Source organism: Crinia signifera, chromosome 1 (genome assembly GCF_055691185.1).
Source record: "Crinia signifera chromosome 1, ASM5569118v1, whole genome shotgun sequence".
Lineage (NCBI taxonomy): Eukaryota > Metazoa > Chordata > Amphibia > Anura > Myobatrachidae > Crinia > Crinia signifera.
Genome location: NC_139217.1, coordinates 448,157,700 through 448,181,912, shown reverse-complemented (window position 1 = coordinate 448,181,912; position 24,213 = coordinate 448,157,700). Strand labels below are relative to the sequence as shown.

At 43.5% G+C, this 24,213-nt stretch overlaps 1 protein-coding gene across 2 annotated transcripts in view; it reads right to left on the bottom strand.

The window, feature by feature from the left end:
• TTC33 (tetratricopeptide repeat domain 33) overlaps positions 1-24,213 on the bottom strand; it is a 238,149-nt gene that overhangs the window by 28,161 nt on the left and 185,775 nt on the right. For both annotated transcript variants that reach the window (XM_083154377.1, XM_083154369.1), the window contains exon 4: positions 19,422-19,553. In XM_083154377.1, the coding sequence (XP_083010503.1) occupies positions 19,422-19,553 (132 nt within the window). The remainder of the gene's footprint in view (positions 1-19,421; positions 19,554-24,213) is intronic.

Here is a 24,213-nt window from a genome sequence, read left to right as displayed (position 1 = left end):
CAGCTTGGCACCTCCTACTCGTGGGTAGTACTTTAACCTTGTGAACACTGAAATGTAGAGAAAGAGGACACAACCCATTTTATTCCCATTACAATAAGATAGCTGCTTTAATTCTGTTGTTCTGTGGCGCCTTCACTTTTAAATAGAGCATGTAGATTCTATGGTCTCAAGACTAAAAGGTAAGTATTGCTGTCTAAACTAAACTTCTTCACCTACAAAAATGCACGGCAGTGACTGGTATACAATACAGGGAGTATCAGTGACCGCCATACAATACAGAGAGTATCCATGACCACCATATAATGAAAACTAAACTTCTTCACCTACAAAAATGCACGGCAGTGACTGGTATACAATACAGGGAGTATCAGTGACCGCCATACAATACAGAGAGTATCCATGACCACCATATAATGAAAAATGCAGAAAAATTCCTTAAAATACAAAAAAAAGCATCAGTGACCGGCATATAATTATTATTATCCTTTATTTATAGGAGACCACAAAAGATCTGCAGTCCCTACAAACTACATAAATAGGTACAGTATGAACAGAAGGATATAAAATCATTAACCTTACAGAACATAGCAGAATAAGGTCAAGGTCTCATGGACATTCTGAGACGGTCAGCAATTAGGCACTTACAGGTCCTCCGTGTTGGTGGTAGGTTTACATACTTGTGAAAACAAATGATCTGTTTAATCAACCCGTACAATAATAAAAGACATCCAAATGACATTCCTAAAAAATGCTGGCCCCCACCCATTTTGGCTCTGGATAAATTCCTTTGAACATCTGGACTGTGGAATGAACAGAGCTTACCTCCAAGTCTATGTAATTAACAAACTAGTAATGCTTTCAATGAAGAAGAACTCACAAAAGTGACATTTGTTCTATGCGGAAATGTGCACTTTGCGCATCTTAGACTGCGGGGAACGTAATACCGGCATAGAGCAGGAAAGCCGCACCCGGCAGGATGATTACAGCAGGTAAGATAATAGCAGCGGCCGTCTGCAGAATGATTTCCAGCGACTTTTTCCTGTAACTAAACCCTTAATAGTCAGAGACCGCCAATTAGCTTCTAATAGAACAACCTGCGCTTTCGGGCGAAAAAGCCAAATATTGGCTGAATTGTCAGGTCTGATAGTAACCAAACCTGTCATTTGTGTTAGGTAGTTACTTATATGTTCTAAACTGAACTTGGCATCTCCGTGTATTATACTAAGTTGTGAATATATTAGGGTAATTGACATATATACATGTAAACAACAAATGGCATCTCTTTCACTTCCGGTATTCCTATTTCCCCCAAGTAAGCACCGGTAGGTAGGATCTTCTAAAGCATAGAGAAAATACATACGGATTGCCGGCAGACAGAATACCAATGCCGGCATCCCAAAGGAGGGAATCCCAATGGGGGTCAAGTATACTTAAGGTGGCCATACATCAGAATGACCTGTATACGTCCTTATCGTATACAGGTAGTAAGAGTGATCGTATGTGCTTTAAAAGCTCATGCGATCTGCTTACGACCACAATCAAAGCCAATAGATCACACGTGAGGATCAACCTCTCGACCCGCGGGACTGTGTATTGTACCGATACACCTCACAATGTGCACACAATTGATCCTGTCGAAATTGTGCATTTGGGCCGGAGATTGTTCTAGTGTATGGCCACCTTTTCCCTCCCCCTGTCCCACTAACCCTCCCTACCTTCCAGTAGTCTAACACCCAACACTCCCCCCCCCCCCCCCGCAGCTTGACTCTAATCTTCACCTAAACCTCACCCCCTGCATCTTAACCTAACCTCCCCTTCTAACCCTTCCTCCCCATAGCCTAACCCTCCCCTCCCCATAGCCTAACCCTAAGTCGCTCTTAAACTACCCCCCCCTTTCCTCCCCACAGCCTAACCCTAAATCACTCCTAAACGTAACCCCCCCCCCCCCCTTTCCTCCGGGTGTGGGCATTCCGGCAGAGTCAAAATTCCAGCTCAGGCATTCTAAGTGATGTCAGTATTCCAGCACTGCTGAACACATCACCCCCCCCCCCCCCCCCCCAAAAAAAAAGAAAGTTAAGAGTATTGAAATAGTGTACTCCTTCTCCCTGTGGTATGGTGTATTATGTGCTCAATAAGCCAGAAATTTTCATTATAGTGTACTGCAGGCATGTCCAAACTATGGCCCTCCAGCTGTTGTGAAAAAAACTACAAGACCCATCATGCCTTGCACTAGTTTTGCTATTAGGGAATACTAAAACTATGGCAAGGCATGCTGGGATGTGTAGTTTCACAACAGCTGGAGGGCTACAGTTTGGACATGTCTGGTGTACTGGTTCTCTCGTTTTTTTTAAATTTAAAGCTGGGTACACACTGGAGCGCTGGGGATTCATTCCAACACTGAAATGTATTCCCTTCAGCCCAGATTGCCCATGCACACTACAGCAATGATAAGGAGAGATGGAACGTACACTGTTCCATCCTTCATTAACATGCCTGGTGATTCTTGTGATGTTCCTAGGCCTGATGTACAGTACATCAAACCTAGTGTTGCTGCACGTGATCTACACATCTGATTGCCCCTATGTTTCCCGCATACATGACTACATTTGTAGATACCACTCAAGAAGAGTTCCTGCAAGAGGCTACTACCGTGTCATAAACTATTTGCCCCGCCAGCAATGAAGCAATGCCAAGAATCAGGGCTACATCCAGAGGAAGTGGCACTGTGGTGACACGATTCACTGAAAATATCATCATCCTACCAAAGAATAAGGATCTGCAGCCATTGCATCACCTGCAAGAAAATCATGGGTCGAGGCTAGTAAATCTGTGCCGGAAGAAACAAACCGACCATGGCATTCCTAAAAAAAGTGGTCAAACACCCCATTTTCAGCAATGTTACTTGGCGGCACCACCTCCCCCACCCCGGCTGCAGGTTAGGGGGCACCGTGTGTGTGACAACAGAGGACCTTTAGAATAGGTTCAGCACACACAGTCCTCCCACCATCTGGCACTGAATCAGTCGCAAAGTATTTGCAATTGTCAATCTATCGAGATCTGAAAACATCAAACAGATTGTTGACAACCTACGAGTACCATGTACCAGCAAAGGAACGGAGACCCCAAAATTCTGCCTACTCTACACGCCCCTTCTAGAGTGTAATCACTGTATACAAACATGGTGGACTCCTGTGACAATACACAGTCCATACACAGTACAATAACTGGTGTACCAATGCTAACAACAGTAAGATCACCACATGTGTGGAACGGTCTGTTATTACTCTCCTGCTCTCAGTACTGGTCTTTCATTATTAGCTAAATGAAGTGTTACACAGATGCCAAGACTTTCATAGCTGCCTTTGAAACTCTCCTCTTGCGGTTGGCTCACTTAAGTAACCTCAAAAGCTTCTGGGAAACTAAGAGCCTGGTTGTGGGCATGTCGTCATGCCGAGTAGCTGTGAGACTACAATGCATTCTTCTAAGTGCTCCCATTGGGAAATCCGGCCAAGAGCATTAACAGGTCAAAGAATAAAGTTAGTAAATGTAACAGGACCCGATGAAGCCTAATGCTTACTGTTATTTCTGCATGAAGCCAATAGGATTATGTATTAAGTATAAATGAAATCATCATCTGAGTAAGTTCACCCTGAGGATGCAAATCAAGAAAGCTATACAGTATATACAAATCTTTAGCCCCGGTGTCCTTTCCAACACAGAGGACGTGTACCGCGTCCGCTCACCACGCTTCGGGCTGACTTGGATAGTGGGGGTGTGCAAGGATGGAATAGCATGCAAATCGGCAGGAAATAGCGGAAAATCGGCCAAAAATCGGTCGCAAAATCGCATCGCGGATCGAATCGGCCGCTAAATCGTATGCGATATAGTTTAAATCGGGCGCCGTGATAATACACAAGTACCGATTAACCATGTACATTCAGTTAATCAATAACGGGACAGCACTCATTGACTTTGCATATTATCACAAATGTATTTGAAAAGTATCGTACATTAGTGTTCAGCACACACGAGCCAAGCACAGGAGATCGCAGGTTTTATCTTTGGTGCATGGCTATTTTGTCCTGAAGACAGTGGTTCAAACACCGAAATGCCAACAATTATAAGAAGCTCTTTTAATATTTTTGATATGATGCAAAGTCCCTGATAGCTATCCTATTATTGTCTGAGGTCTTAAGCTAAGTCTTAGGCGAGATACAGACTTGCCGGGCCTTTGGCTGAGGGGAGGGAGAGCGGACGAGGGCAAAAACGGGACTCACACATGGGAATGTCCCGCATTTAATGGACATCCCCATGAAAATGCCGGGCTTTCCCATAGGGACATGGGCAGCCGATGCCTCACAGGATATCAGTCGCCGCCCCGTCTTCATCCTGGCGCACGTAAATAAAGTTCATTTGAGACAGACTTTTATTTGCGACGGCAGAGGAAATAATTCTGATTTCTACGGCTAGCGGTGCATGCGAGGGGATGCGTTCTCGTTCCTGAGGGGAATCGGCGGTGACGGGGTGGACGTTCGAACGGGTGACAGGCGGTGTTAAGCCGCTCACTAAGCAGCGTAGGACCGCAGCTTAGCGAGCGGTAATGAATTACCCCCATGGTCTGTTCCAGACACAAAAGGCCTGATTCAGACCTGATTGCATGGCTGAAAATGTGCAGTGGCCAGCGCTCATTTAAGGTGCCACCCCACTAAAGTGTAATCCCGCCTTTCAAATTAACGTGGGAATGGATGCGTACGGGTGCACATCCACTCGCACCAATACCAACACAGATGGAGCAGGGATCATTCAATGGGCCGGCGCGGTGTTCACTGAGACCGGGACGCGCAGCGCCAATCTCAGTGAACGGCGCTCCGGCCGATTGATTGATCACGGCTCCATCTGTATGCCCAAATTTCTTAGGCTCACCATGGAATGATTTTTACACTGGCCCGTCAATCACCCTACGTACGGCCAGCAAACAGAAAGTTCCAGGCCTTGATCGCAGCCAGGTGTTGCTCATGTGCATTGCGGCCAATATGAATGCGCAATTCATTCATAATCGGCCTCCGTGCGAATTTGCGGCCATGAAAAACAGGTCTGAATTAGGCTCAAAGTTACTTGCTTTTTTATGCTTATCTTCTAAACAGGAATCAGGCCCATAGTGTATACTATAGCAACAACATTTCCAGGAATGAAGGCACCGAATGTAAGTTGTCAAACTAGAATAGTTACTGGTCAGACTCACCTTTTGACTGTCGACTTTGACACTACCGATGTAATGACCTACACCCGCCTGTAATTAAACCTATCTTTTAGCCTACTTTCTGGGGCAAAGCTAGAAGTTAACAGAACCAATAACAAAGTTTTTAAAGAAAACCTTCAGTCCCAATTTGTCAAAGCTACCAACCATTTTTCCCCAGTCCTGCAGAGTGAATGGGTGGGGTTTGGGTGAGTCAGGTGGAGGTCTCGGGCAAGCTAGGACCATCACTTCCCTGTCTTCAAGATGTAGAGTGAATTGGTAGAAGGAGGAGGGACAGTGTGATGCGTAACTGGGTGCAGGGAGGAAGGCGGGCCCCAGTGGTGGTGCGGGCCCCTTCGCAAACTCCACCTGCAACATCCAAGGCTATCATTTCTACTCTACCGGGAAGTTCCCAAGGAATCCAAGAGAAGTACAGTAGGATACTCTTCCACATTCCACTCACTTCCAAGTAAAATAGGTGGTATGAAAGTGCAAGCACATTCGGACCCACCCCACCTTGTGAAAACCAGCGTCTCTGCTACAAGGGCAAAAGGTTAAAGCTGGTACTGGTCAATTGCAATGATATGGACCACAGATTGCCCTACTGAAGGTTTTATAATAAGAACCCATCTACTGTAGTTTGCTTATTGTGCCACCATGTATGATCCCTGCACGGTTATGCGTTACATACACATTTATATTTCATCTTTTTTTAATTTGACTTTTGCTTTTTTGTTACAATTAGACATTAAAGAGAATAAAATGTTCTAGTGCTTTGTTTGCTGTCAATTCCAAAAACGCCAAAGGTCCAAAGGATCCGACTTTATGAGACTTTGAACATCTGAACGAACATGAGATAACTTTCTAATGATATAAAAATCAATACCACTAATCAATAAAATGCTGCAATTCCATCTCTGAAATGCTATCAGTTAATTAAAATCTTGCTATAAACAAACCCTATTGGTTACGCATTAGCTTTTACTTGACAAGTCTGACCTTTCAAAATGAATTACAAGAGACTATAAGGTTTGTTTAATAACAGAATGGAGATGACATTGATGTGCTGCTAACCCATCGCCAAAATGAAGTGATTAGCTTTCATCTGGCTGGCACAGGTCAAAGGTATGAAAGTAAATATCTGACTGGTTGAAGCACAGATGTGCTCCTTCATTAAAACAGTAGAGGCTCATTAACCCAAATAGTCATCATCTTCAGATGCGAAAATACAGTTAGCCACTATGGGGGTGGGGTCTGGCTGCTACATAATAGCCCCGCCCCCATCACAGCAAAAGCGGTTCACATCATTTTAGCCCGGCCCCTTCCCAACAGAACCGTGATAGAGTCTAGAGTCTGGAATGAAGTGATGTGAAGACCATCCAGGTGATATTTCCATTTACTCTGAGCTCAGAGAGGGCAGAAGCCGGAGCACAGTAGTCCCATACTGGGCACAATTTCATGTAAACCTGTTACTTTTTTAGGAGGAGTGTTATATTTATACAACAAAAGATCTCATTTAATACCACACTATTGCTATGTTTTTGGACTGATTTGCCCCTAGAGGGAACACATGTTGCTCATATGAATCAGATTACAATCTCGCATTATGAGGCTGATGTGAAGTTGGGCACAAGAGTATTTTTTATTTCCCATACCAATCTGTTATTACTGGGCCGAATGTAGACACTGTTGCATTACGATTGCTTGCGCTTAGAGAGGCGGCACAGGGAAATATGTTATCATCGATAGTTAAGGATTATCGGTTTCAGGAATCTGATGGTGCCTGCTGTTTGTGCAATCAGTGCCCATCAATGGTTTAACCATACTGTAAATGATTTTCCCTCAATAGCTTCAAATCCTCAACTCTCATGCCATCGATGGCCTTTCCTAAAGTGCGGTACACAAGCAGATAGCTATCTCAGTTTTTAAATTGAAAGAACAATTGATGTTAAAATTTAGTTAGACTTCATTAGTACCTTTATTTAGCATGTAATGGTCATGTAAATAGTCAATGTGACTAGTATTTATGTATTAGTAATAATTTACATACACAGATGTACAGTATAACATGCATTTGACATAAAAATTCTATGAACGGAAAGTAATGCCGCCCTAGTTTGGCGACGGTACTGGTCTTGCCGCCCAAGTCTGGCGGATGTTTTTTTTTTTAAAGGGGCAATTACTTACAAGGCATAGTTTTGACTTGTGAGTGGTAGCCCCTTTAAAAAAAGTTCTGAGTTCGATTGATACTACTAACCAACAATTATGTGTCAAAGCTTTGAGAACGATGAAGTACCAGCCAATCAGCTTCTCAGGCTGTGTTTGAAAAATGACAGCAGCTGATTGTTTGGTGAATTATCTATGTTGCCGCTAAAAAGACCAACTTCAAATAAAAATATGATCGTAAAAAAAAAAAAAAGAAATTTGTTTACAGATCACGGACGTATTGTAGCTACGACCAATGGATGGCATTCAGGACGTTGCTTGAGAAGAAGGTTTATTTTGTTATGACAGTCTTATTAATATTAGTTCACACCTTCAGTGTTTTGTGTTTACACTCTGTTGCCTAGCGACGCACATTCCCGCCAGACACCGATGATAACTCAGCAGCATAGCGGACTCCTTCCAGGACCACTTACACAATTTATGTATGTGCGTACGGGTCTTCTGCGTTGCGTCACCTTGATAAAGGGCTTGAATGGGGATCAAACCATTTGTCTGTTATATTGTGGTGCCCATATGCAGTACATATCTCATTATACGGCTGCTATGCGTTTCCTTAACATGAGTAGTAAATAAAATTATAAAATTAAACAAGAACAGGTACATTTTAGAAAAACCAGAACATATATCACATCAGGCATGAAATATCTGTACCTAGAAATATTCCATGTAAATTAAACAAGAACAGGTATATTTTAGAAAAAACCAGAACATATATCACATCAGGCATGAAATATCTGTACCTAGAAATATTCCATGTATCTCCTCTAAGCTATAACACGGTCTGGAGACAACTATAAAAAAAATTATACATTTAAAGAATTAAGGGGTAGATGTATGAAGCGGCGATAAGGCAGGAGAAGTGATAAAGTGCCTGGTACTTTAGAACCGGCCAATCAGCTCCTGACTGTTAAGTTACAGGCTGGGTTTAAAAAGGAACAGTTAGAAGCTGATTGGCCGGTGATAAAGTACGTTGCACTTTATCACTTCTCCTCCCTTATCAATGCTTCATACATCTACCCCTGAGGGACAGATGTATTTAGCCTGGAGAAGCGATAAAATCTAAGGTGATAACGCAACAACCAAACAGCTCCTAACTGTCAAGACATACTGGGTTTAAAAAAAAATTGTAGTTAGAAGCTGGTTGGCTACTGCGTAATTACCATTGATTTTATCCCTTTTCTTTATCTTTTACCGGCCCGAAATCGCACCCATACGTGCAGCCGCCGTGTGACTACTGGGTCACGCGGCGGCTGCAAGAGCCAGTCACAGGAGAAATCATGCAATGGTACGTAACCATCGAGGCTACCATATCATATCAGGCCCAGCAGCATCGGACCCCAGCTTTACTGACAGCCCATCACCTAACACTTCTCTCAACACAAAAATGAGTGCATGACAGCTGATTCTATGGGGGTATTTAATTCAGGGTCACGATGGTCGGTCCGACCCAACAGCCATGACCCTGGCCCGTTTTCATTTTCCTCACCTGCTTATCGGCAGGCGGGATTCAATGTCCCGCCTGCCTCTCAGCGAAAATGGGGTGTGGCCGCAAGATGGGGCCATGATCGCGACAATCCACGGCTTATCTCGGTGGAACGGGCTTGTAAACTTGGGCCTATTCTGACGAGATGCCGGTTCAAAGCTGTTGGGAAAGACGGCAATGAATAGGCGCCCATCACTTTTTCCCTCATCGGACATAGCGGCGGGGATTGAATATCCCCCTATGTATTATCTTCTGTAAATCACGTACAGATTGCACAAATATGCTACACATACAGTAATACAAAATGCTTATAACTAATCAACGTTCATAGTCAGAAGGGTTATATTGTACAGAGAACCCTGAAATATGCATCTACTGTATTCATCTCACATTAGTTAGCACAGACAACACCAGCTATTAGTATGTCTCCCTTGAGATCAGTATGGGAAGTCGGACTTCTATAAAGCTTTCTCTATTAAGAGATTACTGCTTCCTTTTATAACGACATCAGCCGCAAAAGGAGACGCTCGGACAAGAGATGGAGAGAGTGTTAAATTATTAAAAGACGAAAGATGTATATTGACAGTTGAATCTGTCGACGACACTGCTAGTTTATAAAGTTCTTACAATTTCAGAGCCTTTATTCCTAGTACTCAACACAGTATTCCCCGATTCAGTGCCGCCAGCACAGGTAAACACAGGGGGGAGGCCTCTTGGCAAGTGGCTCAATTTATGACAATTGCTATAGTATATAATAAGATAAGTGTGTGTGTGTGTGTGTGGATCTGAGTCCTCAATCCGTGCCCTGGACCAGAGAGTAGCTACCAGGAAGAAGAGACAGAAGCTTTACTACGAGGTGGGAGAATTTGAGCTTTGAAAGTGCAGTACTGGTTTTATTATGTTTGTGTATTTATGTATTATGGTATTAAATATTAATATTAAATATTAATATTCCATACAGTGTAAAAAAACATGATTACATTAATGCCCAGTGTCATTACCGCATCATCCCTATCTTACAACATATCGCAAATTGCTTGAAGGTGCAATCGTGTGCAAGGTATCTCTAGATTGCTCCAGGATCCCCAAGGCTCTCGGGCAATAACCCCAACAATAAAGTCCCATAAGCCTGCTCCGCATATGTTATACACATATTTGCACACAGAACACAAATAGCTTCAGAACATGTGTCATATATTCAGAGAGCATGAACCTGAATTTAACTGATAACAATTCTATAGTGTTGGTGGAACAGCTGTCAGGAACAAAGGACAGCCCTTTGGCACAGTGTGGGGTTGATCTATAAATACAAGGTGTAGCTTTGACCATTAAAGTTTTGTAAAACTTAAGCAAACATGACCCTCTGATAAATGAGCTCACGTGAGACAGTAATGTGATACATTATCAGACAGTTGGGCAAAGACACAGACATATTTAAAGGAGAATGGCTAAATGGAAGTTTAAGAACGCCCCTATGGCCAATTGAAAGTAACACATCCCAAAACATATCTTAGCTGATGCATGGAACACTAATTATGGAGAAAAGACTGAGAGGTAATTCCATGTATATACGGTACGCCAATCCAATGTACGGAAATTGGTCTAGGTTTTCTTACGGCACACTCATCTGAGTCGCAGTACACATGTGCAACGTGTGACTTGAAGGTTACGTTTCTCACTTGCTAGTGGAGACCCTTCGGCGTCCCAGGTGAGCAGATCAGCCTTTTTACAGTCACTGAATTACAACTTGGGGTCTGATTCGAGCCCGAAGTGTAGCGAGCCCCGCAAGGGGACGTGTAAAATTAGCCCGAAGCGTGGCGACCGCAGCGAGCCCCACGAGGGGATGCGGAATACACACCAATAATCAGCATCCCCTCGCTGCGCTCGTTTTACGCGTGCGCTCGCCGCGCTTTGGGCTCGGTGGCTCGCTGCGCTTGCCACACTTTATATAATCAACTCAATGCCGACGTGGATAGTGGGGGTATGAACAGGTCGGCTCTGTCTAGCTGCAAACATACTGGCTGCAGGAACACGACGCTGATACTGACTATGCTGGCCGCCGGAACACTACACTGATTCTGACAGGGGCACTACGCTGACTACGTAACTGCCGCCGTGAAACTACACAAGTACTGTACCTTTGAAAGTTGCTAGAGTTAACAATACACACACACTAAATATATATATATATATATATATATATATATATATATATACACACACACACACATACATACATACATACATACATACATATACACATGGTTTAAGACTTCTGGGGCATCTCGTAGTACTAGATAAGAACCCTACAGCACACTGCAGACTGAGATAGACGTTCCCCACCATACTGTGCCTTGTATACCATTCTGAGTGAGCAGACCGTGATGTTGCTCTCTACAAATCCCTCCATAAATAGCTAAATATATAAAGGTCGTGAAGGCAATTACTCCCATTGGTGAAAGTTAATGCTAGATAAGGAACGTGCCAGAAGATGCTCTTGGCACTCATTATACATTATGTTCTTGTAGCAATGGAGACGATGTAACAAGCTGCTCTGTTCCATTACGGGCAATGCAATCATGATGGTGTTTGTAACAGCTGCATTCAAATAAAACAAAATGTGCGTCCCATTCGTATCAAAAAATGAATATTCATAACAGAGGGTGGGATACGGAATGCCGGGCCAGTACCACATTATATCACTTAGATGTAACATTCATACCCATTACTTCCTAAAGCCATGCTCCTAAATTTAGCCTTTATTGATTTCTTGTTGGCTGAAAGTCCCTTGGAATACATCTGTTATATTATGTTCTCTCGCCAATGAGAGATAAATATGCTAGGTTAGTTTTATTACCCACCATTATAAGTTTTTCTTTAATTATTTAATGGACCATTCTCAGAATTACTGGAGTACATTTACATAAATCATCTTTACTTGAAAAACTAAATGAAAGTTAACATGAACACAAAACACTTTAATATACTTTAATATGAAAGGACAAATAAATGGGAGAGTGTCATATTACCAGATTATACATACATTTTTGTTTTATTTAGTGAACATTTTTTTTAATATATGCTCTTCAGATGACTTGAAGCAGCCTATTAGATATATTCAGGATGGAATTGATTGGATTGGTTGGAGGAGGGGATTTTCTAGCAGAGTGGCAGTTGGAAGGGAATAGGGAGATAGAGGGGGGATCACTGTGGCTGGACCGGCTGTGTGGGGGTGGGGGTGGTCTCCTAGGCAGGGGAGAGTTAGATGGGTGCAGGGAAATTACCCCCAACTAGGGTTGCCACCTCACTTGTCATGGATTCCTGGTGATCCCCCCCTCCTCGTCCTAATGCGTGAGCCCCTGGAGAAGTGGGCATGGCCTTGTAAATACACACACACACACATGTATAATATACATATATTATACATGTATAATATACACATATATATATATATATATATATATATATATATATATACACACACACATATATATATATATATATATATATATATATATATATATATATATATTAAATGTGTGTGTCTATATATATATATATATATATATATATATAGAAGTTTTTCATAAAGCAGCACTCCCCTTCAGCCTGGCGATAAGCTGGTGCCCTCCGTATGGTGTGCCTATAGGAGATAGGCGCTATGCAGGATACTGGTGGACGGCGGCACTCAAAATAATGACACAAACGGCTGGATTAGTGTCCACACTAATCCAGCCGTTTGTGTCATTATTTTGAGTGCCGCCGTCCACCAGTATCCTATATATATATATATATATATATATATATATATATATTATACATGTATATTATACATGCATATGCATATATATATATATATATATATATATATATCTGGAAAAGAGTGAGATGGGCGCCTTCTGGTGCAGTATGTTGGTATTACAACAGATCCCTCCACCTTAAGTGAATAGATCACCCTAGTGAGTACAAGTGTACCGTAATTAGTGGTCTCCCAACCACTCTTTTATTCGCTTAATTGATAGGTGCCTCTGGGTGTCTGGTAGCTTCAATATTTCTCAGCTCCGTGTATACATAACAATACACCACAGGTTCACAGGAATAGAAAAAGGAATATAATAGCGTGATATTGCTAACACAAATTTATTAAAAAGCAAACAAGACAAAATTTGCCCGTACAATTAAAAAGAATTTCAAAAGCTTATCTGATGCATTCGATGAGGTCATTCATTCATTGCATAGGTAAGAGTCCCTCTCTCAACGCGTTTCATCCTCCGCCTCGAAAACGGCTTGGACTTCCTCAGGAGTATAAGTCCTCTTTCTAAAACAGGCTTCTATTTATACCACTTCTATGATTGTGGATCCCGCCAAAGCGCGGTTCTCCACTCCCTCTTCCGGGTTCGTGGAACGCATTCGCGTCATTTCCGGGAGTCCCGTGACACGCACGGGACTTCCGGTTGTAGACGCGGCTTCCGGGTTCTTCCCCGGCATTCTGAGCCATTCATGGACACTATGGATAGGTGGAACGCACGCGCCTCGTCACCAGAGGTCCCGTGGTACGCACGCTGACTTCCGGCTTCGTGCGCGATTTCCTGGTTCAGCTGTCATTAGCTAGAACCACTCGTAAACCATTCGGCTGTCATAGTAACTTGATTCTTCCCACACAAAATATAGCATGGGAGGATATTCAGCCAACGGTATTGCTGATGAGTGTTTGGACACAGATGAATATAAAAATATATATATAAGGGGCCGATGTCTAATCAGTGCATCCATGGGGTTATAGGTCACAGTGCCCTCCCATGAAATTCCTAATATTACAACCCGCCCCTTTCTCTTTCAAAAATTTCAAATTTTTGTTCAGTATAGCAGCAATATGGAAAAATATCAAAACATCAGAACGATTCACAGAAGTACACAAGGACAATCAAATATCATAAAAACCAAATAAAAATGGGGTAAAATAGGCTTATAAAATGTTACTTTAAAATGCTTTATAAAAATGGTGCTAATTCATAGTTGTCATTAAGCCCATTCGGGGTTAGCGTACCAAGTTCATAAATCCAGAACATCTCCCTTCTGGATAGTAGATTCTCCCTATCTCCTCCCCTCGGACCTAAAGTGACATGCTCCAGTACTTTGAATTTTAGATCATCTACATTCCCATTATGGGCCTGTAAAAAATGTCTAGGAACTGTGTGACCATCTATTTTGTTTTTTATACCTCTCACATGTTCCTGAATTCTTAGTTTCAGTTGGCGTTTTGTTTTGCCAATATACTTAAAACCGCATGTACACTCTAACATGTATATCACCCAGCTACTATTACAGTTAACTAGGTTTTTCAGAGTGTATTTTTTAGAACCATTAAAATTACTAAAATTCCTGTATTCCGGATGTGCAAATTTGCATATATTGCACTTATTGCATTTAAAAAAGCCTTTTGCTCGGTCCCAGGGGGTGTTTACTCCCTTCTTCTTTTGTTGGAGCATACTTGGAGCTAATGAGTCCTTAAGGTTTTTCGCTTTTTTGAATACTACATCAGGTTGTATAGGGAGGATTTTCTTTAAAACTGGATCTGTCTGTAAAATACCCCAGTGTTTCTTTAAAATCTTTCTAATTTCTTGTTCTTGTGAATTGAAAGTCGTGATAAAATTCACCCGTTCCCCTCTCTGATCCTTATTTTTGTATTTTAGGAGGTCCTTTCTATTCAGTTTTTTTGTTTTCTCCACAGCTTCTTCCAAAATTGTATTCGGATACTCTCTCTCTAAAAATCTCTTTTTATAGAGTTCGACTTGTTCTTCACAGTCTGTCTCCTCTGTGCAGTTTCTTTTAATCCTAGAAAATTGTGATAGTGGAGTATTATTTTTCCACTGCTTCTTATGATTGCTTTTATAATGGACATAAGAGTTAGCATCCACTTCTTTCACAAACTGAATAGAAAGGACCTCCTAAAATACAAAAATAAGGATCAGAGAGGGGAACGGGTGAATTTTATCACGACTTTCAATTCACAAGAACAAGAAATTAGAAAGATTTTAAAGAAACACTGGGGTATTTTACAGACAGATCCAGTTTTAAAGAAAATCCTCCCTATACAACCTGATGTAGTATTCAAAAAAGCGAAAAACCTTAAGGACTCATTAGCTCCAAGTATGCTCCAACAAAAGAAGAAGGGAGTAAACACCCCCTGGGACCGAGCAAAAGGCTTTTTTAAATGCAATAAGTGCAATATATGCAAATTTGCACATCCGGAATACAGGAATTTTAGTAATTTTAATGGTTCTAAAAAATACACTCTGAAAAACCTAGTTAACTGTAATAGTAGCTGGGTGATATACATGTTAGAGTGTACATGCGGTTTTAAGTATATTGGCAAAACAAAACGCCAACTGAAACTAAGAATTCAGGAACATGTGAGAGGTATAAAAAACAAAATAGATGGTCACACAGTTCCTAGACATTTTTTACAGGCCCATAATGGGAATGTAGATGATCTAAAATTCAAAGTACTGGAGCATGTCACTTTAGGTCCGAGGGGAGGAGATAGGGAGAATCTACTATCCAGAAGGGAGATGTTCTGGATTTATGAACTTGGTACGCTAACCCCGAATGGGCTTAATGACAACTATGAATTAGCACCATTTTTATAAAGCATTTTAAAGTAACATTTTATAAGCCTATTTTACCCCATTTTTATTTGGTTTTTATGATATTTGATTGTCCTTGTGTACTTCTGTGAATCGTTCTGATGTTTTGATATTTTTCCATATTGCTGCTATACTGAACAAAAATTTGAAATTTTTGAAAGAGAAAGGGGCGGGTTGTAATATTAGGAATTTCATGGGAGGGCACTGTGACCTATAACCCCATGGATGCACTGATTAGACATCGGCCCCTTATATATATATTTTTATATTCATCTGTGTCCAAACACTCATCAGCAATACCGTTGGCTGAATATCCTCCCATGCTATATTTTGTGTGGGAAGAATCAAGTTACTATGACAGCCGAATGGTTTACGAGTGGTTCTAGCTAATGACAGCTGAACCAGGAAATCGCGCACGAAGCCGGAAGTCAGCGTGCGTACCACGGGACCTCTGGTGACGAGGCGCGTGCGTTCCACCTATCCATAGTGTCCATGAATGGCTCAGAATGCCGGGGAAGAACCCGGAAGCCGCGTCTACAACCGGAAGTCCCGTGCGTGTCACGGGACTCCCGGAAATGACGCGAATGCGTTCCACGAACCCGGAAGAGGGAGTGGAGAACCGCGCTTTGGCGGGATCCACAATCATAGAAGTGGTATAAATAGAAGCCTGTTTTAGAAAGAGGACTTATACTCCTGAGGAAGTCCAAGCCGTTTTCGAGGCGGAGGATGAAACGCGTTGAGAGAGGGACTCTTACCTATGCAATGAATGAATGACCTCATCGAATGCATCAGATAAGCTTTTGAAATTCTTTTTAATTGTACGGGCAAATTTTGTCTTGTTTGCTTTTTAATAAATTTGTGTTAGCAATATCACGCTATTATATTCCTTTTTCTATTCCTGTGAACCTGTGGTGTATTGTTATGTATACACGGAGCTGAGAAATATTGAAGCTACCAGACACCCAGAGGCACCTATCAATTAAGCGAATAAAAGAGTGGTTGGGAGACCACTAATTACGGTACACTTGTACTCACTAGGGTGATCTATTCACTTAAGGTGGAGGGATCTGTTGTAATACCAACATACTGCACCAGAAGGCGCCCATCTCACTCTTTTCCAGATTCACATACAAAGATTCCCGGGAACAGGAATCAACAGGAGAGGAGCGGCCACTTGAAAAAGAGGATCTGTGCGGGACTATAGAAAACGGACATATGTTGTCAATTTTCCCATAAAAGACTTGATACAGGGGGGCATCCACTCAGCGCTAGTACCACCAATATCATATATATATATATATATATATATATATACATATGCATGTATGACAGGCAATGGAATAAAAATTCCTCCAGTTTTTTCACCTGCATCAAGCCTCTGAGTGCCTTTGTCCGTTTGGAATATTGTGCATGGATGTCTGTGTGTCGACACAGACCATCGACTTATGGCAACAGAGCAAGCCACACGGAAACGCAGCTCACGTCAGTCCTGAGTGACAGGTCCTTCTCTTGGTATATATATATATATATATATACATACATACAAACACACACACACACACACACACACACACACATTACCCATGTTTGGTCAGATAACCTACAGTTTACCTGGTAATAATATTGCATTGGTGGCCAGGCTGGCACAATGTGGCTGGGCAGGGGCAGGTCGGGCAGGAGGAGTGTTGGGCAGCCGGATGAAAATGACGGCGACATGCACTGGGGGGTGGGGGGGGGGGGAGAGCGAATAGAACGGAGAGGCTGTGGCGGGCTGGAGGAGCCTGGAGGCTTTTCTAGACACCCGAATTCTGGGAGAATGGTGGCAAATCTAACACCAACCCCTGATTTAGCAACCCCCCTACACTAAAGTTTTGACTGGCCCTGAAACAGGTGGGTGGATATATGAGCAAACACTTTACATGAGGAGATGTGGGCAGGGCTTTAGAGAGCTGCCTGTACTCAGTGCTGTGCTGCCTGGGCTCCATGGTGACTGCTTCAGTTGCACTTGCGGCTCTGCTCAGGAAGGGCGGGTCCTCGCTGGGCTCAAAAACGTGCTCACTCACTTTCTCCCTTCCCCAGCGCTGTGTTGCAGACGGGAGCATCGGGATCTGACAGCCACACACAGTGCAAGTGCCGGACAGGAGTGGGGTCCAGAGGAGACCAGTGCGCGCTGGGTTGCTGCTGTAAAGTGTAAATGAGCCATGTATGGCTCCGTGGCTTGTTTACAGCAGCAATGACATGCAATGGGGGACAATGGAGTCAGCGCCCCCTTCTGGCCAGGAGCCCAACAGCAAATGACTCCATTGCCTCCTGCAGTTCCGCCATTGGATTACCCTATTTGACTATGAAAATACCAGCCCAGAATGCCTTCATTAACTTTGCCTCACTGAGCAAAATTTGAAGTACAAGTATTTACAACTGCATGCAAATCCTATTACAAATGGTGCTAAGCATAAATTGGCTACATAGTGTTCACAGAGTGTGGTTTGCATGGCAATGAACATGTGCATACATTTGCATAGAATTTCATCTGTAGATGTATAATGCCCCATACACACTAGGCAATACAGTTCACAATATCGCTCAGAAAGGGCTTTTCTGAACAATATTGTGAACAATATCGTCTAGTGTGTCGTTACGTTGTTACCGATGTGCATTCCCGCTAGGTATGACCATCGGTGCCTTTGCCATCGATGGCAAAAAAGTGCAACTAGCCATCGATAGTGTAAAACGATTCAATGGGTAACCATCGATAGTTTTACATATCGATGGTCATCTATTATGTTTGGCCCGTGGACCAATCAAAACATGTAGGCGGGGCTTCACGGGTGTCAGGGGCGGAGCTATGCTCCGTGTCCCGGCACTTTAAAAAATGCAAAACATCGGTTTTGCTGTGCCATCGATGCAGGGAAACCATCTGGTTCTCCCCCATCGATAGCAAAAGTATTCGACATCGGCCATAAACCATTGATGATTTTGAATCATCAGGGTTTTTTTTAAAGCGGCAATCATTTACACTTCAAAATCTAACTGGTTTTGCAGTGTAAATGATTGCCGCTTTAAAAAAACTGGAGATTTCTTTCCAAATCTCTCACTTTCTGATTCTCTCATCCTATTAAATCTCACCCATAGAATGTGACGACAGATTGGCCCATCTAGTCTGCCCATTTTTTAAACCTTTAGGCAATCTCAACCATTCTTTACCCTTATTTTTTTTTAGGATATTCATATGCCTATCCCATGCATGTTTAAATTGCTCTACTATCTTAGCCTCTACCACCTCTGATGGGAGGTTATTCCACATGTCCACTACTCTTTCTGTGAAGTCTTTATTCCTCCAATTTCCCCTGAACCTCCCTCCCTCCATTTTCAGTGCATGTCCTTGTGTCCTAATAATTCTATTCCTTTGAGGAATGTTCACTTTGGATGCTGCGGAATTTGTATGCGCTATATAAGAAACTGTTAATAAATAAATAAATAAATGTTCTCGGATTAGGGTGCCACCAAAATGCCAAACACCCATTAACAAAAGTATTAAAGGGATTCGGCAATTTGCTGGGTCACCTTGGCCCACCTATTGCTCTGCCTAGCGTTCTGACCACTGATCCAACCCCTGTTCTGTCCCACCCTCTCCATTCCCAGGCTACCACTGCAGATGCAGCAAAGGGACAGAATATAGAAAATCATTCATTATATATTAATAACCATATTGGGGGGATAAATGTGGGGAAATGGCCAGAAAGGATGCACATATAATCAGCATACATTTATTTCTTAACTATATAATCTTACCTACTCCCAGGGTAGAAACTGGAAATGATCAACTCACCATTGCAATTTCCCCTAATCCCAGCTGCGCTCGCCCCAGAGCCTGCCAGGCCTCGACAAAGTGTGGGTTTCTTTTTACTGCCGTCTCAGCAGCTTGTACCGCTGGGAAGATTTCATGAAGACACAGAAGAGACTGGAAAAAAAACAAAATCAGAGTCAATAAAAAAAAATTGTATCTGGACTGTGACCGTGCTGCAACCTTTTAGAGAAACGACTTTGACTTGATGAGCCCCCAACTAGAACTATAAAAACCTTCTCTCTGCCTGTGTAGAGAATTCACAAGCTTCGTACCCAGGAGATCTGACATAAAACGGCGGCACTTTAAGTTGGGTACACGAGTTACTGAACATTGGAGAATTCCCTAGACCAGTACATGACATGAATTACTGTATTCACCAACATCCTCCCAACTAATTAACACAATAACAACATATTTAGTCTTGAGCAATATATATAAATAAATTATTGACAGAATTGTATTTTGAAAACAGAATTATTATTATCGTTTATTTATATGGCGCCACAAAGGTTCTGCAGCGCCTAAAAATACACAAATGAGCAAAAAACGATAACGAATTACAGTACTAGACAGTTTAGGACAAGTACATGGTAAATATGGATAGTTGCATCAGGGGACAGGACACTGAAGCAATCATCAGGGTGGCAGACGTTTATATATTATAAGAAAAGCACACGAGGAGAGAGGGCCCTGTTCGTGAGAGCTTACATTCTAAAGGGGAGGGTTAGACAGACAGGGGTGACACAGAAGGGGAAGAAGTGAGCATAGACAGAGGGTTAGGATGAGAGATGGTCGGGTTTTATGCAGGAGGGTGGGAAGAGGTCAAAAAAGCGATGGGTCATCCAAGAGTAGACAGCCGAGAGACAGTTGGAGATATGAGTGAGGATAGAGGGAGAGAGATCAGGAGAGGAGAGGTAGATTTCAGTGTTATCAGCATAGATGTGATAGTGGAAGGACATGTAGAGAGAGAGGAGAAGAGGGCCAAGAATAAAATGTTGGGGGACATCTACGATCAATGGAAGAGCAGGAGAGGTGAAGTCATTAGAGGTACAGCTGGGCATTTTCAAAACGAACAGTGCAAATAGATGCATTAACCCCTTGAGTGGTAAATGTCCGGGCATACCACAAATATGAAATAGGTGTTTGCCAGTGGTGTCCAGGTGTGCACCACTGGCGCACCACCTCTTGAGCCCCCCGTTGCGTCCCCCAGCCCCCCCCCCCCCAATCACCTGTCACTGTGCTCCGGCGATCGCACGCCGGGGCTCTTCCAAAAAAGCCTCTAGCTCTTCCCCCAGCCTCTAGCCACCTGTCATTTTGCAGCAAAGACGTAGGCGGCAGGCTCGGGGATGTTCGGGGCGGCTGCCCCGAGCCTGCCGCCTGCGTGATGATTGACAGGCGGCTGGGGCAGCGGCGGCAGGGGAGATCCAGTGTACTAACGCCGGAGCGAAGGTGAGGTGAGGTGGGGGGGCGCCTAATAATCTGTGGTGAGTTTATGCTGGGGCAGGACAAACCTGCCCTGTTAGGTTTGTCCTGCCCCAGCAAAACCCACTCAAGGGGTTAACAGTGATTATGACAATCTATGAAACTAAGCAAACAGTATAAATGGACAAAGGGCCTAATTCAGACCAAAACAGGTCAGTGTCTCCCCCCCCAAACACCCGTGCCGCCCGCATCCCCTCCTTACCGGGGTGACGCCCATAAAACGCTGGCCATTTCCCTGTCCGCCCCCTTCCCTCCCTCAACAATTTGGCCCCGTATGATCAAACATGAATCAGGCCCAAAGTGTCACAATACAATACAGAGTACGTACATAGTGACATAGAAAGAACACTGCAAGTATTTAAAATTAAAAATGTTTAAATAGAAAACATCTAAAGGAAATAAATTGTCCCCCAAGTGTATTGTAAAGCAATTGAATGAGTTTTAGAACGGAGATTCGGCTGTGTGAAAAATTAGAATTCAGGGAAGGAGAAGAAAGAAGAGAAATGTGGAGGAGAGGGACCAGTGACTGCAGTGAAGGAAGAGACAGTAATTGGGAGAAGTCTTACAGAAAGAGGAGAGGTAAGTGCGCCCCCAGGACCAGCCGCAAGGAGCTCGCACACACGGATTTAAGTGATAACAAAAAGCACTGGGTTTAATGCTGTGTACACACGGGGGAGATATATTGCTCAGCCATATATGGCTGAGCAACATATTGCTCAGTTTCTACTTTACATCAGCGACCAGAGATGGTCGCTGATGAAAAAGAAACCGCCGGGGGGAGCCCGGCAGTGGTAATCAGCTGGTTGCAGGAGCATGTTCCTGCGACCAGCGATCACCACAGGGGCAAAAATGGGAGCGCGCACCCGGCGATATATCGCCGGTGCACACTCCCATTGCGGGCAATATGGTCGCTCAGCGATCAGATCGGATCGTGGATAGTATCTGAAGGCACATCCAATTTGCATACAAGTCTGACTATATAGTGCAGATCTGCACTATATAATCAAGGCAGACAAGACTTTCTGCCTTGCGATACATGAACACGCATCGGAATCGGATCAGGATCTGAAGGGTTAAAACCCTTGCGATCTGCATCCGATTCCGATCCGATGTTGACTATATCGTCAACATCGGAAGGCAAAAAGTACCGTGTGTACACACCATTAGACATGCATTATTTAGACATTGACAAAATATTTAACATGATGGGAATCGCCCATAGACACCAATGTTAAATTTTAACATGAGCTTCTATGGAGCCGCGAAGAGCCAATTAGCCTCGAAGCTCCCACAGAGCCTGCTGCTGATTGGTTGGGTTAGTATCTGACATCATCGGCAAATTCCCCAGTTAAGGGGAGGAGCTCCAAGTGTAAACTCAGTTGGTAGCCTCCAGTTCGTTATGGATACAGGACCCCTCGGTTCCTTTTTTTCCCCCTGGATGCCTACATGGAACGATGAGGACGCGATCTAGACGGGAGGACCTGGTGAGTCACAGGTACCCATATGGATTCTAAATGTAGAAAAGGACTGGCCTACGTTGGAACTTATAGGTAAGTAGGTATGAGTGAATGTAGTATATATTAAAGTTGCATTTTTCTTTGTGTGTGTTATTTTACTATTGGTTAATTTGTAGCGGGGGAGGCTTGCTGGGGCTTGTAGTTCCACAACTTACCCCAATAGTTTTTAATCTAATTTGTACACATTTATGGCTATCATCCCGGTGCCCACCTCCCAGGGCGCCAGGGACAGCCCCAGGGTCCAGCCTGGGCAGGGGATGCCCTGGAAGGGGGGACTGCTTTATTGGGGGTCCCCAATACTGCATGGTCTGGGTTTACTAAGAAGCAGTATATATATATATATATATATATATATATATTCATTTAATTTTATTATTATTTAATATTGTGAATATTAAATAAAACATTTTAAAAAATGATTTTATTTTTCTATTTCAAAAGTGCTGTTTTTTCTTGTTATTTGAGTCCTATACAATGATGAAAAAGAAATACCATGTAACGTGTGAGGTAAAATGTTGCCTTTCACAGTGATGCACGGGGACGGAGCTGCTGCGCACAATTAAATGTTAGGATTTCTGTATTTAAGCTATATGGCAGATTTTATATTTAGTTTGAAAATACCACTTACACGGAGCTAGAGGTAAATCAGAACAGTTTCTTATACTTTGGAAAGTGTGTATTTAATAAATATAACTAACTTGCTGATTAGAGACATTTTCCTTTTTGTACTTTATGGGGGAAATTTAATAGGATGAGAAAATGTGAAAAAGTGAGAGATTTGGTAAAGCAATCATTTAAACGGCAAAACCAGTTTGATTTTGCAGTGTAAATGATTGCCGCTTTAAAAAAACTGGAGCTTTCTTACTAAATCTCTCACTTTCTGATTCTCTCACCCTATTACATTTCACCCTACAGATGGAACCCCTCTCAAGCCCCCGTCAGCCTCTAGGCCTGGCATGTCCAACCTGCGGCCCTCCAGATGTGCTAAAACTACACATCCCAGCATGCCTTGCCACAATTTGGCTATTAGGGAATGCTAGAATGATGGCAATGCATGCTGGGATGTGTAGTTTTAGCACATCTGGAGGGCCGCAGGTTGGACATGCCTGCTCTAGGCCATCCAACGGAAGGGGGTGCGCGCGCATGAGACACTCGTGTGCCCCGTTCCGACAGAGCTCTGTCCCTGCCGCCCCCCCGCACCCCCCTAACCTTGCCCATCTCCCTGAAGCGGACAAGGGCAGGGTTCTGCCGCCCAGCCGGGTGTGGTATAATACCCCGACAGTCGGGATTCCGACAGTCAGTACTCCGACGTCGGAATCCCGACTGCACAGCGTGGGGAGCACAATGAAGCACCTTGCGGGCTCGCTGCACTCGCCACGCTGCGCTCGCCACGCTGCGCTCGCCACGCTGCGCTCGCCACGCTGCGGGCACGGTGGCGAGCTGCGCTCGCCACCTATTTTATTCTCCCTCTATGGGGGTCGTGGACCCCCACGAGGGAGCAGTCGGGATTCCGACGTCGGAGTACTGACTGTCGGAATCCCGACTGTCGGGGAGCCGTCCGGCACCCCACCCAGCTGCCGAGTGACTGGGACGCGCGTGTGTGTAAGACGCTTGTACGTCCCAGTGTAATGGAGTCCCTCTCGGCCAGCGCTCGCCAGCGGGAACATTCTGGCGAGAGTCGGCATTGAATGAGAGGGGCACCATCTGTATGTTTACTTTTTGGAATGAACGGTGAAGAATATTCGGGTGCCAGTCTGGATCCTGACAGTCATTTA